This window comes from Typha latifolia, chromosome 5 (assembly GCF_019914945.1).
Source record: "Typha latifolia isolate L0001 chromosome 5, TyphaL0001v2, whole genome shotgun sequence".
NCBI lineage: Eukaryota > Viridiplantae > Streptophyta > Magnoliopsida > Poales > Typhaceae > Typha > Typha latifolia.
The window spans coordinates 12,200,282-12,215,803 of NC_133090.1; the positions used below are offsets into that span (position 1 = coordinate 12,200,282).

The 15,522-nt window shown below is 37.5% G+C and overlaps 1 protein-coding gene across 1 annotated transcript; it reads left to right on the forward strand.

The window, feature by feature from the left end:
• Positions 1-1,499: 1,499 nt before the first annotated feature.
• Positions 1,500-15,441, forward strand: LOC140788949 (clathrin heavy chain 1). Its single transcript, XM_073138499.1, has 30 exons — positions 1,500-1,676; positions 1,865-2,069; positions 4,919-5,007; positions 5,113-5,191; positions 5,311-5,438; positions 5,886-5,984; positions 6,074-6,182; positions 6,433-6,512; positions 6,602-6,829; positions 6,937-7,002; positions 7,514-7,630; positions 8,290-8,487; positions 8,621-8,737; positions 8,876-8,935; positions 9,190-9,276; positions 9,415-9,498; positions 9,568-9,702; positions 9,784-9,846; positions 9,925-10,029; positions 10,110-10,222; positions 10,313-10,565; positions 10,837-10,973; positions 11,059-11,337; positions 11,445-12,447; positions 12,569-13,054; positions 13,222-13,392; positions 13,474-13,659; positions 14,438-14,560; positions 14,648-14,758; positions 14,850-15,441. Exons 1-30 carry the CDS (start codon positions 1,632-1,634, stop codon positions 15,009-15,011), a joined length of 5,118 nt encoding a protein of 1,705 aa, XP_072994600.1. The 5' UTR covers positions 1,500-1,631; the 3' UTR covers positions 15,012-15,441.
• The last annotated feature ends 81 nt before the right edge of the window (positions 15,442-15,522 follow it).

Genomic DNA, 15,522 nt, shown 5'->3' on the forward strand with positions numbered 1-15,522 from the left:
CTTTGTTGCTTTTGTAGTGAAGGCACTCGCTCAATCTTGGCAGACTGCACATATCGATATGAATGAGACTGTAACTTTTTCTTCAGCAAGAGAAGAAAAAAATAAAAGCGTAACCAGGATTTTGTGTGGTGTTTTGTTGTTAGTTATCAAAGTAGAATCTGAAATCAAAGCAGTTTCAACTTGTTTCTTTTTTATGTAGTCAGGTGCTTGCTCTTGATCAGTACTTTATTATATCCTCTCAAACAAAAGAGGGTAAAACACTCAGTCCAATTCATCTTTGTTGTGCCAGGCAATCCAATGGTGCAAAGTGTCTTCTATATCCAGAAGCTGAATTTTTGACCATTCTAAGTCTGGGCATGAAATAGGGGAAAATAACTTTTGGATACAATATATACGTGTATAAATCATCTTACATTATTTGCTGTCCAAACTTAGAGTAGTCAAAAACTCTCCACAAGCATAAAACATGAATAGACAACAGCTACAATATGTATTGTGAACTTAAACTAATACTGTTTACCTACAATTCCAACCCATGCAGCAGTTGACTGTATAAACTGCACACTGCAAAACTTCTGTGCTAAAGTCAACTACAAAATAAACTAGTTGGGCCTTTTTCTTTTCTATTGATAAGCAAAGTGAGATAATTGTAGTTAAAATTGAATCCAAGAAGCATATTTCATCTTAACAAAAGGAGATTCTGCTACACTTGTTGCTGAAGAGGGAGAGGGAGACCTAGTATAAGTGGCGATATGGAGAATAACATATCATTTGGTTTTTTTTTTTAAATTGATTCAACCATATAATTTTCCTAGAACTCCTACTTGCATTAGCACTACAAATAACTTGAAAAGAACTGTGATAATAAGCATGATTTCCCAAGTCAAAGGATGTTTTCTGTAATTCAACTACGTATTGCCTATTTTTATATAGTTTTTATGACAATCTCTCTACCGATGTTAATTTAAAATCATTAAATAATTATTTTACTCTTATTTTTTTTAATATTTTTTCTCTCTAAAATAAGAGAAATAATCCCTATTGCATATTATTCATATGACAATCATGTGATATTTAAAAAAAATAATTAAACGAACAATTAAAGAAAGGCATTTAGAAGGTTTTACATGATTAAAGAGGTCGATATGTCTCAGAAAATGAATAAGAAGGTTTATATTAAAATAGATAATAGTTCGGTGCGGGTGTAATTAAATTTTTAATATAAAAATAGGGCTTAAATTAAAATATGGGAAAAACGGGGTGTAAAGTAAAATAAGCACAAAGAACAGGATCCTTTTCGTTTAAATTTCATTTTTAAATCCCACCTTAAAATTAAAATTCTCAACACTTTTCGGATCTCATCGATCCAACGGTCCTCACAAGCCGAAATATTACGAATCTGTCCTCCAGCTCATCCACGCTCGTCCTTTCGCGTTCCATCTTCTATTGACGGCAGAGCCAACTATAAAGGAAGCATCTACTTCTCTCTCTTCTCCTTTTCTTTTGTTCCATTTCTCTCCTCAGATCCACTCCCCTCCTCTCTCTAGGGTTTCAGATCTTACCTCGATCCAAACTCTCTCCTCGCCGGAACTCCGATCCGAGATCTCCCGGCGTTCTCCGATCCGGTCGCCATGGCGGCAGCGAACGCTCCGATCACCATGCGCGAGGCCCTCACGGTGAGCACCTTTCTCTCTCTTCGATCAGTTTCTTTTACTTGAATTCCGATCCGGTTGGAGACGAGAGCTATGGCTAGGGCTGGATCTCGAATTCTAGTTCGCGTTGAGCTCGACTCTTGGTAGAGTGATCGGATCTGCTCCGATCTGTGGGAGGAGATCTGATCTGACTCCTTCGTTTTCGATTGCAGCTGCCGAGTGTGGGGATAAATCCGCAATTTATCACCTTCACGCACGTCACTATGGAATCGGAGAAGTATATTTGCGTCAGGGAGACCTCGCCACAGAACAGTGTTGTTATCATCGATATGAGCATGCCGATGCAGCCGCTTAGAAGGCCTATTACGGCAGATTCGGCTTTGATGAATCCTAACAGCAGGATTCTTGCTCTTAAAGGTTTCGACTGATCTCATTTTTTTGCACTACTATTTAGCATTTACTCTAGCCAGTGCAATTTGATTTGCATTACAACGTTGTGTAAATATTTTCTCCCTTCTACTACGTAGCGAGCGTGATGGTTTCACTCACTTTATTTCGTATTTCGTAAAACTTATTATTATAACGCTTCATATTATTCTTTGGATGCCCTTGGAATCAACTCCTCATTTCTTATGCAACTTGGTATGTTTTATTTACTGGAACCGTGGAATGAATTTTGTGAGTTGTTCAGTTGTTCCCACAAGCACGTTTTATTAGTTTTGTTTATGTACTGTTAACTGGTACTTTGCAAAAATCATCTATAGTAGATGCTTTCCGAATTGCTAGATTTATAAATTGCTACATAAAATCTCTTTTCTTGTGCTTCTTCTCAGCATCTTTTGTTTTTCTTTCTACATTTATTAATTTTAAAATTCTATTTGATTACATTGACTCATAGAACAGTATCTACTTAGTTACCATAATTGGCAGTGCATGTTACACTGGTATTTCTTCACTTGTATTGCTGCAGATGTTTTCTTGTTTAGTTGTAAGGAAAATGACATGCATACAGTCATGTATGCCAAGGAAAAGGAATGGGGGAGAGGGGATTGAGTGGAGGGGTTGGGGTAGAAATTCTTTTGCTTAGTTGGATGATGCTGCAGAATCTTTATCTGATGTGCTTATGATTTAAGGCATAATTAGTGAGAAGTGAATTTATTTCAGTCACTAGTTGATGATCTCTTTAGGAGACAGATCTGCTAATTCTTTTTGAATAAGATACATTTCTTATATGTTCTAATCAGATTCAGGAATGTGCCGAGACTTTTGTACCTTCATTTGTCCTGCAGTTTGGCCTGCAAGGGGATTTTGAGGATACTGTTTCTTGTAGTGCAATTCTAAGTATCGACAGCCTGCTTATGTCAGCAGTTCAAATGATGAATAATCTTCATAAATTATTGCATAACATCTGTAATATGCACGATTAGAATAAGAAGGAAGAAGCAGAGTGATTTGAGGACATTGTTTTCATTTGATAGCTACTGGGTATTTGTCAGGAAGTATATTTAGGTGTGCATGGCCAGAAAAAACCAATCAATAGAAAATGTGAAGAATCAAAGACAATTCTCTCTTGTAGGTTAGTTTGTTTGATTCATAAAGTCAGTCAGAGAGGGGGTTATTGTGACTGATTTTTCATCTGCTGTTCATAAATATAAAGTTACCGTGACACTTTACAGTATCTTTTATAGCAAGTCGTTTGGCATATTGTAATGGTTATATAGGAGTTGATTAGGAAGGAAATAAAGATTACAACTATTGAAAAAATCTATTTCGGAATTAGGTGTTCGAATGCAAATTTTCGAGAGTAGAATATTAAATAGGCATTTGAATGGCCCTACAGGCATTCGAACACAAATTCCCACTAGTAGAAGAATCAATAGGTGTTTGAACTCCCCAAGGTCATTTGAATGTATTTTTCCGAGAGTCAAAAAATAAATTGGCGTTCGAACGCCCGACGACAAGGAACTCTAGTTTGTGTTTTAATTAAGTGTTTTTGCTTATGTTAGGCAATAAGATTTGAACATGTTCAATCCTAATGCCAAGCCTAGTTGAGTCAGGGAGCTATTTATAAATAGATAGGGTGTGCACTTGAATTTTCATTTTGAATTATTGAAATTAATTTGCAAGATCGTCTTCTTCCTCCTTGTTCGACTACCTTCCAACTTTGAAACCCTAGTCATCATCTAGGATCTTCATTGCTGCTTTCTTCATCGTCCGACCGAACTCTCTTGACCCTAAGAAACGATCCTATTTCTTCTCTATCTCTCTCTTACCGACTATCTTGACTTCTACCACCTTACGACAACCCTAGGCCAATCACCACCACGCCTTTTCAGCCTTCCATTTCCATAATTCATTCTGATAGATTCATTCTCCATCCTAAGTCTATTTAAATTTCAAAAGTAATCTACCGTCGAACCGTTTGATCTAAAGTTATATCTTAACTTTGGAGATCCGCGGTAATCCCAACTTTCTGCTCATGAGTCGAAATCCAATTTCGTCTTCGGATTTGGACTCACATTAATCATGGTGTTAGGAAGGTGATTGTTACACATATCTACACTTCTCCAATCTCAGCCCTTAAAAAGCTAAACTTGTGCTTAATTTTTTTTTATTTGCTCTTTTGAATAATTTTATGTAAATTTACTTTTAGATGCTACTGGAGTCAAATATTCATATAAGATGGAAGAGTTATCCAACTGTAGATGGAATCATGGAACATTACCTACATGCATAATTTCCATTTTCCGCTAGTAAGTTTAGCATGATCAATGATGTCAATGAAAGTTTAACGACATGACTGGGACTGGTAACTAATGAACTATATGACGTAGCAATGGGAACCACAGAAGTTGGAAGCCATAGTGCTCTGTAGAAAGCAGTGAACCACATGCCTACTACAGATTAAGCAGTGACAAAGTAATTTAAAAGAATGAGTGCTACTGAAGCTACCATATTAGAAGATTTGTATGCAAAGAGTGACCCTGTAACTTTATCCCACTTGATCTTACCGGTAACCTATCTTTGCACATTAATGGATCTGCTTTTGGTATAGTTCTCCTTGACCATATTAGAGGCCACTAGTCACACATGCATAACACTCAGTGGAAGATTGTTGAAATTTTCATCCACAACTTTTTGGTGCAGTACTTGATTAATTGATTTTTCTTCACATTCTCAAAGCTTATTTTAGTTCCCTCATTATAACCTTTGCTACTTCAGAGATCATTTAATTAACTATCAATGTTTCTCTTCGAATTTTGTAGCTCAAATACCAGGAACTACTCAGGATCACCTACAAATATTTAACATCGAAATGAAGGCTAAAATGAAATCCCATCAGATGCCTGAGCAGGTAATCATGCTAAACTTCTAACGTTTGGCTTGTTTCTCTTGTGTAGGTGTCATGTTTTTTTGATTGTCAATTGACTTAATACCTAAATATTTGGAAAACTTGCAGGTTGTATTTTGGAAGTGGATCACGCCAAAAATGTTGGGTTTGGTTACACAAACCTCAGTGTATCACTGGTCGATAGAAGGTAATTCATCTTCAGTAATACATGGCTTGTCTCCAGATATTGTTTGCTGAGGCCACATCTTATATTCTGTGGTTCAAGTAATGTTAGTTAAGGTTTATGTTGTTATAATTGAAATGCAGGTGATTCGGAGCCTGTTAAGATGTTTGATAGGACAGCTAATTTGGCGAATAATCAGATAATTAACTACCGGTGTGATCCCACGGAAAAATGGCTAGTTCTAATTGGAATCGCACCTGGTTCTCCAGAGGTATGCTGACTGAAAAAAATGGTTGGGTAGTCAAATTGAATGACCTGAAGATTCTACATTGCCTGCCTTGTCAATCTATTGCATTCTATTATTGATTTGTTGTCATAGTTTTAGTTTTAGCGGACACATGTACACATTAATGTCTTCTTAGTTTGAATGGACACACATTCTATGGAGTCACTGGTCAGCTTGGAAAAGGAAATAAAATTACCAGTCCTCTTTGTCACTTAAGCTTTAATCACCAGGATTGCCTATACTTTTGTTGCTTATGTTGCTCTTACTTACCTCTTATTGTTTTTCTTCATTCTCTCCCTTATTTGTATTTCGTCTGTAATTAATTCTTTAGATCTTTTGTGGTTTGAATAGCTATTAACAGTTTAACACAACTTTGCTACCTAATTCAGTGGAATCTCATGACGTTGGATCTTAATCTGTTCTTAACTGTAGAGGCCACAATTGGTCAAAGGAAGCATGCAGCTATTTTCAGTGGACCAACAGCGCAGTCAAGCACTTGAAGCACATGCTGCATCCTTTGCAACATTTAAGGTGATTTCATTTCATCCTGGTTTCTTCTATGTTGTTTGAGTGCATCTATTCCTGTGCCTTAAGTCTGACTGTGTGCTTTGTATGTTCAGGCTGTTGGCAATGATAACCCCTCCATTCTAATTTGTTTCGCTTCGAAGACCACTAATGCTGGACAGGTTACTTCAAAGTTGCATGTCATTGAACTTGGTGCCCAACCAGGTTGTGTCTATAGTTCCTTGCATGTGCTTCAATCATGGAGTTCCATTATTTTTTATGTGAAGAATGCAAGTGATCTACTCTTTTTTTCACTTTTCCTTTTCTGAATAGGAATGTTCTGATTAGATATATTTCTTCTTTAATTCCATTTGATCTGCTAATTTATCATCTAATGTTATTGAGTTGATCTTTGAGGTTAGCTTTTAACCCTTTGTTTGATCCTCTCATTTCGGTGGGTGATTGGTTTTATCAGGGAAGCCAGGTTTTTCAAAGAAACAAGCAGACCTATTCTTCCCACCAGATTTTGCCGATGACTTCCCTGTTGCAATGCAGGTAGCATATTCAAGATATTTTATTGAAGCTAAAATGGAGCATTTCTTTTTGTTGTTACTGAGCAAATGATTTTGATTTTTATATTGCAGATATCACAGAAGTATAGCCTGATATACGTGATCACAAAACTTGGTCTTTTATTTGTATATGACTTGGAGACAGCAACGGCAGTCTACAGAAACCGAATTAGTCCGGATCCAATTTTTCTGACAGCGGAGGCTTCAGCTAATGGTGGGTTTTATGCTATTAATAGGAGAGGACAAGTTCTGCTTGCCAATGTCAATGACGCAACTATTGTGCCCTTTGTTAGTGGTCAGGTATGTCAAAGACAATTTCCTTTGAATTAATATATTCAGATATACGCACACAATACATAATTAGATCAGAAGGTAATATTACAGTTATTGTATGGTGACCTTTCCAGCTGAACAATCTGGAGCTTGCTGTGAACCTTGCTAAACGAGCAAATCTTCCTGGGGCAGAGAACCTGGTAAGCTATTTAAGCTTTGGTTCACTTTATGACATTCCTGAAGCAATTTTGAACCAAATTGAATGATCTCTGGACTTGTTTCTGTAGACCTTCTTTCTCCATCATTGCTTCAGGAAACAGTGTCATGCCAAATATTTTTTGAGGTCTTGAAAATCTTTGAACCAAGTACCAGCGGGATATTTGAATGTTTCAATGTGCAAATGCAATGTTAAGTTGATGTTAACATACAACAAAATGCATTGTAAACGCTGCAAGGGAAATCTTTGATATTTGATCATACTGGTGGATTTGGCTCTTGTGGAAAGAAACATGTGACTATGATGTGTCTGGGTGCTGAGCTTGTTTTTTTGCTCTGTCATCTTTCTCTATAGCTTTCCGCATTTATTTTATTAGCTTATACTTGTACCTGTGAGTGCATAATTTCTTGATGCGACTCCACCTTGGCAATTACTAGGCATTTATATGTAGGACAGAATCTTTGAAATGTTGCTATTTATACTTGTGCGAGCAGGTTGTGCAGAGATTCCAGGAACTATTCTCACAGACAAAATACAAGGAAGCTGCTGAACTAGCTGCTGAATCTCCACAGGGAATCCTTAGAACTCCGGAGACAGTTGCAAAGTTTCAGGTAACTAGCTCTCTTCTGTGCTTTGGTGTTTGTTCTGTTTGTAACTATATAGCTTGTACATTTAATTGCTTGTATGGCCTTACAATTTATTGTTTATGGTCATTCATTTTACTTAGCGTTGCTTTCTAGCCCTTTCCTCAACTTTATGAGGATTGAATCAAAGTTGAGCTGGATCCTAAATTTCTAGCAGAATTGACTATTTCTGTGATTGCGTGTCATCCTGATGGCAAGTCTGTAAAATGATGCCAAAATGCGAACATTGAAAAATTAGGCAAGAGAGTAAGGTACCTACTACCATGAAATATATGAGAGGTCGGTTAATAGGTGACTCTGCCATATTGGTTGCATACTTGTAGTAGTGCCTGCACATCCTAGCAGCAACTCTCCAAAAGTTTCTACAGTTGTAGAAGGGTTCAAGAGGAAGAGAAAGATTTGAATATTTTATTCTTTATTCTGTAAGGTGCAAATAAATGTAACAAAGAAATGGAACTCAATCCTGGAGTTTTTAGTATGTTGAACTGGATCTGAACGTTTCATTGCAGAAATAAAGTTTGGGTACTCTTTGCCAAAAGTTCTTCTCGTTTTCCATTGTTGAAAACATTGCCTTCAAGCTAGAGAACCTGATCTTAATTAGTTCTTGGTGTTTATATTGAATGCAGAGTGTTCCTGTGCAAGCTGGACAAACACCACCACTATTACAGTATTTTGGAACATTGTTAACCAGAGGGAAGCTCAACGCTTTTGAGTCTTTAGAGTTATCTCGCCTTGTTGTGAATCAGAACAAAAAGAATCTATTGGAGAATTGGTTAGCTGAGGACAAGCTTGAGTGCAGCGAAGAACTTGGCGATCTTGTCAAGGTAGAACTGTAAATTTAATGGAGAGTTTTCACATATTATTTTCTTATTATATATGCTACTGTTGTCCTTCTTCATTGGCCATATTTCTTTTTCTTTTTCTTTACTGCTGAAACTTTGATCCTCCTCTATGTAGACTGTGGACAATGATCTTGCACTGAAAATCTATATAAAAGCAAGGGCTACACCTAAAGTAGTTGCTGCTTTTGCTGAGCGAAGGGAGTTTGACAAGATTCTTATTTACTCGAAGCAGGTTTCCCCAATACCATTAACATATATTATACTTTCTCTTTCTTTCAACTTTAGTATTGCAATTTATTTCAAGGATAACATATATGTATCGCGCTTTGACTGAAACTGTCACTGGAATGTTGTCTATTCTTTAATACAGGTTGGCTACACTCCAGATTATCTTTTCCTTCTGCAAACAATTCTGAGATCAGATCCCCAGGTAAACGCTTTAGTTTCCTGAAAATTTGAGGTCTATAGCTGTATTTTATATATATGATATGTCATCACTTGAACATTTGGTAAAAAGCTGCACTTGAGTCTTCCAATATTTTGCTGGTTCTTCAATTGTTTGTTTTGAGATTCTATTTTATTTACATAAATGAATGTAAATCCTGGACTTTATTTTCAAGTATATTCTGGACTTCATTTTTGGTTGTCACTTAGATTCTGTTGCTAATAATAGTTGTATGACAGGGTGCTGTTAATTTTGCTCTTATGATGTCGCAAATGGAGGGTGGCTGTCCAGTGGATTATAATACAATCACTGATCTCTTCCTTCAGGTCTCTCTATTTATAATGGCCAATAAATGCATGGACTTAGATATCTTTGTTTCTTGGTTTGTTTACTTCCTAATAGCTCTCTTTTAGATAGTGAACTAACTTGTGTCTATTGCACTTTTGCATTGACGTTTGTTGCAGAGAAACATGATTCGAGAGGCAACAGCCTTTCTTTTGGATGTTTTGAAGCCAAATCTACCTGAGCATGCTTTTCTTCAAACCAAGGTAATTTTTTTATAATAGGCAGGTCGTCTGTTGTTTTGTCACTACTGATAAACTTGTCACTTTTGTTAGGTTTTGGAGATCAATCTGGTGACATATCCAAATGTGGCAGATGCTATTTTAGCTAATGGGATGTTTAGTCATTATGACCGTCCTCGGATAGCCCAACTATGTGAAAAGGCTGGACTCTATATGCGAGCCCTTCAGGTTTTATGCTTATAAATTATCTGTATATAACTGTTCCCTTTGTCTGCAATTTAGTTAATCAGCCCATCTTCTTTTCTGCAGCATTATTCAGAGCTTCCTGATATTAAACGTGTCATTGTGAATACTCATGCCATTGAGCCACAGGTTTGTCACCTTGCATTATATTTTTCTCGTTTTGTTTTATTATGTTTTCTTGCTCTAATTTTGTGACAATGCTTTCAGTCATTGGTGGAGTTCTTTGGTACCCTTTCAAGAGAGTGGGCCCTAGAGTGCATGAAAGACCTTTTACTGGTCAATCTGAGAGGAAATCTTCAGATAATTGTTCAGGTAAGTTAAATTCTTTTGTTATTTTATTGTCAATCTGATTCTTACATTTTTGGAGGTTTATAACAATAATACTTTTGCAGGCTGCCAAGGAATATTCTGAACAGTTAGGTGTGGATGCATGCATAAAATTATTTGAGCAATTTAAGTCTTATGAAGGCCTTTACTTCTTCTTGGGATCATATTTGAGTTCCAGGTACTTCCTGAGACTGAAGTTTTTTTTTTGAGAGGCAATTACTTCACTGCTACTTTAATTGATCTTTTCCTACGCTTTTTCTTGAAACAGTGAAGATCCGGATATTCATTTCAAATATATCGAGGCGGCAGCGAAGACTGGACAAATTAAAGAAGTAGAGCGTGTGACAAGAGAATCTAACTTTTATGATCCTGAGAAAACAAAGAACTTCTTGATGGAGGCAAAACTTCCTGATGCAAGACCCCTGATAAATGTCTGTGACCGTTTTGGTTTTGTTCCAGATCTGACTCACTATCTGTATACCAGCAACATGCTTCGGTATATTGAAGGCTATGTTCAAAAAGTAAGAATTTCTTTTTGAAATGATCATTTTATATTCTGCATCATTGCATTTATTCACATAATATGTAGTAAATTGAGATTTCTTATAGAGATGGAAGGGCAACCCTGCAGAATGCAAAGCATGTGTGGAAGCAAGCTAAATTAGATTATTTAGGCATGGTTGCAGCCAAAATAAGAGCTTGCTTCTCTCCTTTGCCTGAGCATACATACACATATAGAAGAAGCCACATTCTATCGATTTCTGAAATTTGTAACTTGGCTTTCTTGTATAGGTGAACCCTGGCAATGCTCCTTTGGTCGTAGGACAACTACTAGATGATGAGTGCCCTGAAGATTTCATTAAAGGCCTTATTCTCTCTGTTCGTTCTCTCCTCCCTGTTGAGCCACTTGTGGATGAATGTGAAAAGAGGTCTGTGACATCTCCTCCCACTGTCAATCTTAATTCCTTCAATTTTTACTAATGTCTTTCACATGCAATACCATCTGGGAAACAGGAACCGCCTTCGGTTGCTTACACAATTCCTGGAGCATCTTGTGAGTGAGGGGAGCCAAGATGTGCATGTTCACAATGCCCTAGGGAAGATCATTATAGATAGCAACAACAATCCTGAACATTTTCTAACTACCAATCCATATTATGATTCACGTGTTGTGGGTAAATATTGTGAAAAGCGGGATCCTACCCTTGCTGTTGTTGCTTATAGACGTGGGCAATGCGATGATGAACTTATTAATGTGACAAACAAAAATTCATTGTTCAAGTTGCAGGCTCGGTATGTCAATAATTTCTAAAAACCCTTACTATGTGATGCATCTTTCTCTCTTTTCCCCCTTTCATATATGGTGGAAGAAAATTAATGATTTCATTTTCTGATGACAGATATGTTGTTGAAAGAATGGATGCTGATCTCTGGGAGAAAGTTCTTCTTCCTGATAATGAATATAGAAGACAACTGATTGATCAAGTTGTTTCTACTGCATTACCTGAAAGCAAGAGCCCTGAGCAAGTTTCTGCAGCTGTCAAAGCTTTCATGACTGCTGATCTTCCTCATGAACTAATTGAACTTCTTGAAAAGATTGTGCTACAAAATTCAGCCTTTAGTGGTAACTTCAATCTGCAAAACCTGCTCATCTTGACAGCCATTAAAGCAGATCCATCAAGGGTCATGGATTATATCAATAGGCTGGACAACTTTGACGGGCCTGCTGTTGGGGAAGTTGCTGTTGAAGCACAGTTATATGAGGAAGCATTTGCCATCTTCAAGAAGTTTAACTTAAATGTACAGGCAGTAAATGTCCTCTTGGATAACATCCGAAGTATAGAGAGAGCTGTAGAATTTGCATTTCGTGTTGAAGAAGATGATGTTTGGAGCCAGGTTGCTAAGGCTCAGTTGCGAGAAGGGTTAGTAAGTGATGCCATCGAATCTTTCATTCGTGCAGATGATGCAACTCAATTTCTTGATGTCATTCGTGCTGCTGAGGATGCAAATGTTTACCATGATTTGGTGAAATACTTACTGATGGTGAGGCAGAAGACTAAAGAGCCAAAAGTGGACAGTGAACTCATTTATGCATATGCAAAGATTGATAGACTAGGTGAAATAGAAGAATTCATTCTTATGCCAAATGTTGCTAACCTCCAAGGCGTCGGAGACAGGTTGTTTGATGATGCCCTTTATGAAGCTGCTAAAATAATATTTGCTTTCATTTCTAACTGGGCTAAGCTAGCCTGCACACTAGTTAAGCTGAGGCAGTTCCAAGGTGCAGTGGATGCAGCTCGCAAAGCAAACAGTGCAAAGACATGGAAGGAGGTTTGTTTTGCTTGTGTAGATGCTGAGGAGTTCCGCTTGGCACAGATATGTGGTTTGAATATTATAATACAGGTGACATCTTTTTCCTTTATTAGAACAACCTTTACAGTGTTTTTTGTAGAATTATTGCTGCTAGATCTTTTAACTGATTTTGTTCATACTTTGTCATAATCAATTGATTTTACATGTTTAGGTGGATGACTTGGAAGAGGTCAGTGATTATTACCAGAACAGAGGATGCTTTAATGAACTAATTTCTCTGATGGAGAGTGGCCTTGGGTTGGAACGTGCACACATGGGCATCTTTACGGAGTTGGGAGTCCTATATGCTAGATATAGGCCAGAAAAACTTATGGAGCACATCAAACTTTTCTCAACCCGTCTCAACATTCCTAAACTTATCCGTGTTTGTGATGAGCAACAGCACTGGAAGGAGCTCACTTTTCTTTATATACAATACGATGAATTTGACAATGCAGCCACCACTATTATGAACCATTCTCCAGATGCATGGGATCACATGCAGTTTAAAGATGTTGCCGTCAAAGTTGCTAATGTCGAGCTCTATTACAAGGCAGTGCATTTCTACCTCCAGGAACATCCTGATCTTATCAATGATCTTCTTAATGTGCTTGCCCTGCGTGTGGACCATACACGTGTTGTAGACATAATGCGCAAGGTTTGCATCTGTTCCAAGGGCTCCATTTTAGGATTCTTGTTAAGGTTGTCTTTTTGTAGGCTTATGAAAGTTGTTGGAACATGAATGTGGATTTCTTTGCTTTTGAGATTACCTCTGTTTCTCTTTGTTTCCCCTTTTCTCTAATCTGTTTCCTTTGCTTGTTTCAGGCTGGCTACTTGCATTTGGTGAAGCCTTACATGATTGCAGTTCAAAGTAACAATGTTGCTGCTGTGAATGAAGCACTAAATGAAATTTATGTTGAAGAGGAGGACTATGACAGGCTACGTGAATCAGTGGATATGCATGATAACTTTGACCAGATAGGTCTTGCACAAAAGGTAATTTGGTTTCATCCTTAATTTATGAGTTTCATTTTTACCCTTAAGTCTCCTCCTGACCATTATGTTATCCTTCTTTAGATCGAGAAGCACGAGCTTCTTGAAATGAGGCGGATTGCTGCATATATTTACAAGAAAGCCGGGAGATGGAAGCAGTCCATTGCACTGTCCAAGAAAGACAATCTGTACAAAGATGCTATGGAGACATGCTCGCAGTCTGGTGACCGTGAGCTCTCTGAGGAATTGCTTGTTTATTTCATTGAGAAGGTACATCAATTGGTTGAATCAATTTTTATATTATAGTAAATGCTTGTACCTATTGCTGATATTGTAATACCGTGAGCTTCTTGCCTATTTAGTTGACAACACTAAATGCTTGTACCCGTTGCTGATATCGTGAGAATCAATTTGTAGTTAGTTATTGTTCTCATGTTAATAGTTTTGCTAGAATTTCATTATCATTGCTTCACAATTTGTGGGCCATGAAATGTAAATATATGCATATGTACTAGAGGCATACAATCCATATGATACAAAAAACTTGCATGTTGGTAGGATACTGCCCTAGTGCTATCTGTAACTTAGAGTGACCCGATGGAAAATGATCAAGGAATACTTCAGGATTTTCAAACACATGGTGGTAAAGCTTTCGTGGACTTACTGCCTATTAGTTAATTCTAAAGTAGATGTTATTGTGTCATTTCAATATAAATATGTTCATTAGAACTTATAGAAGGAATTTAATTCTGTAGTAATCAGTACAAAATACTTGACTATATGTTGCTTTGTTAGCTTGGTACTCCTTTTGAAGTACAAGTGTGCTCCAGAGTTTGGTCGAGGACTAAATTTGCACATTTTGAAGTGAAAGTGAGAATGTTTGCTTGTTGTGGCTTCAGTCTATGTTGCCATCATGCATCATAACTAGTGAAAGATTAACAATTTTACTGTTAAATTGTACTTCTGCTGCTTAAGAAATTATCAATGATAGGGCATCTCATGGTCCAATTTAGAAGAGGTCTGATGATGTCCTCATTTTATATTGCAGGGGAAGAAAGAGTGTTTTGCTTCTTGTCTCTTCATCTGTTATGACTTGATCCGGCCTGATGTTGCTCTTGAGCTTGCTTGGATGAACAATATAATAGACTTTGCTTTCCCATACCTCTTGCAGGTGAGCATTACTTATTTTCTACTTCTGCTAATACTCTCTATGTGTCAACTTAATACATCATTATAACAAACATCTGGTTCTGTTCAGTTTATTCGTGAGTACACTGGCAAAGTAGACGAACTTGTGAAGGACAAGATTGAGGCACAAATTGAGGTGAAAGCTAAAGAGCAGGAAGAGAAAGATATGGTTGCTCAGCAGGTACTTAAGGCTTTCTTGTTGCTTCAGATATTCATGTTTTTCTAGTGTTCAATTTTTTTATGTAGAGTAACTGAACTGCATGTTTTCACAGAATATGTATGCACAACTGCTGCCTCTTGCTTTGCCAGCTCCCCCAATGCCTGGCATGGGCGGACCAACTATGGGTGGACCTTTTGCGGCACCACCTCCGATGGGTGGGATGGGGATGCCTCCAATGCCGCCATTTGGCATGCCCCCAATGGGAAGCTACTGAGCCTCACTACTCTATCATAAGAAAAGATTTAGCATCAGATGTCCGTCTCTTCTTCCCGGTGGTGCTGCAAGTTGAACACCAGTAGTAGCTTCAAAATATCTTAGTTTAGGTGTGATCTCAGTTGTTCCCCTTAATATTCTTTCGGTTGCAGGCCAATTTTGTCTGCCATGTCGAGGCTGAGCTGACTCGATGATGATCGTATTTTCAAATGATTAGAGCATTGTGTGATCAGGTCTGTTACAGACTGTCCTGTTGCCTGTTGCCATTTGTATAGGTTCCCCTGATACGTTTGTTAGACTTGTCTACTCTTGTTTCTACTCTATAAACTGTCATTCCTCTTGTACCATTCAGCGGTTTTGCTTCTCTGCATTTCATGAAGGCATGTATTGGATACCGTAATTTGTAATTTTATATTCTATCTTGTTTCTAACTTTGCATAACAAGTATTTTAAATTGTTTAGGGGAAAATCGTAAAGCCTGCTTTCATGGGGTAGATTTTCACTCCCCTCTT

Coding starts and splice junctions, on each gene's coding strand:
- LOC140788949 (XM_073138499.1), top strand. CDS start 1,632: ATGGCGGCAGCGAACGCTCCGATCACCATGCGCGAGGCCCTCACG. Junction 13,055..13,221: donor TTGTAGACATAATGCGCAAG/GTTTGCATCTGT, acceptor TGCTTGTTTCAG/GCTGGCTACTTGCATTTGGT. Junction 13,660..14,437: donor TTGTTTATTTCATTGAGAAG/GTACATCAATTG, acceptor TTTATATTGCAG/GGGAAGAAAGAGTGTTTTGC.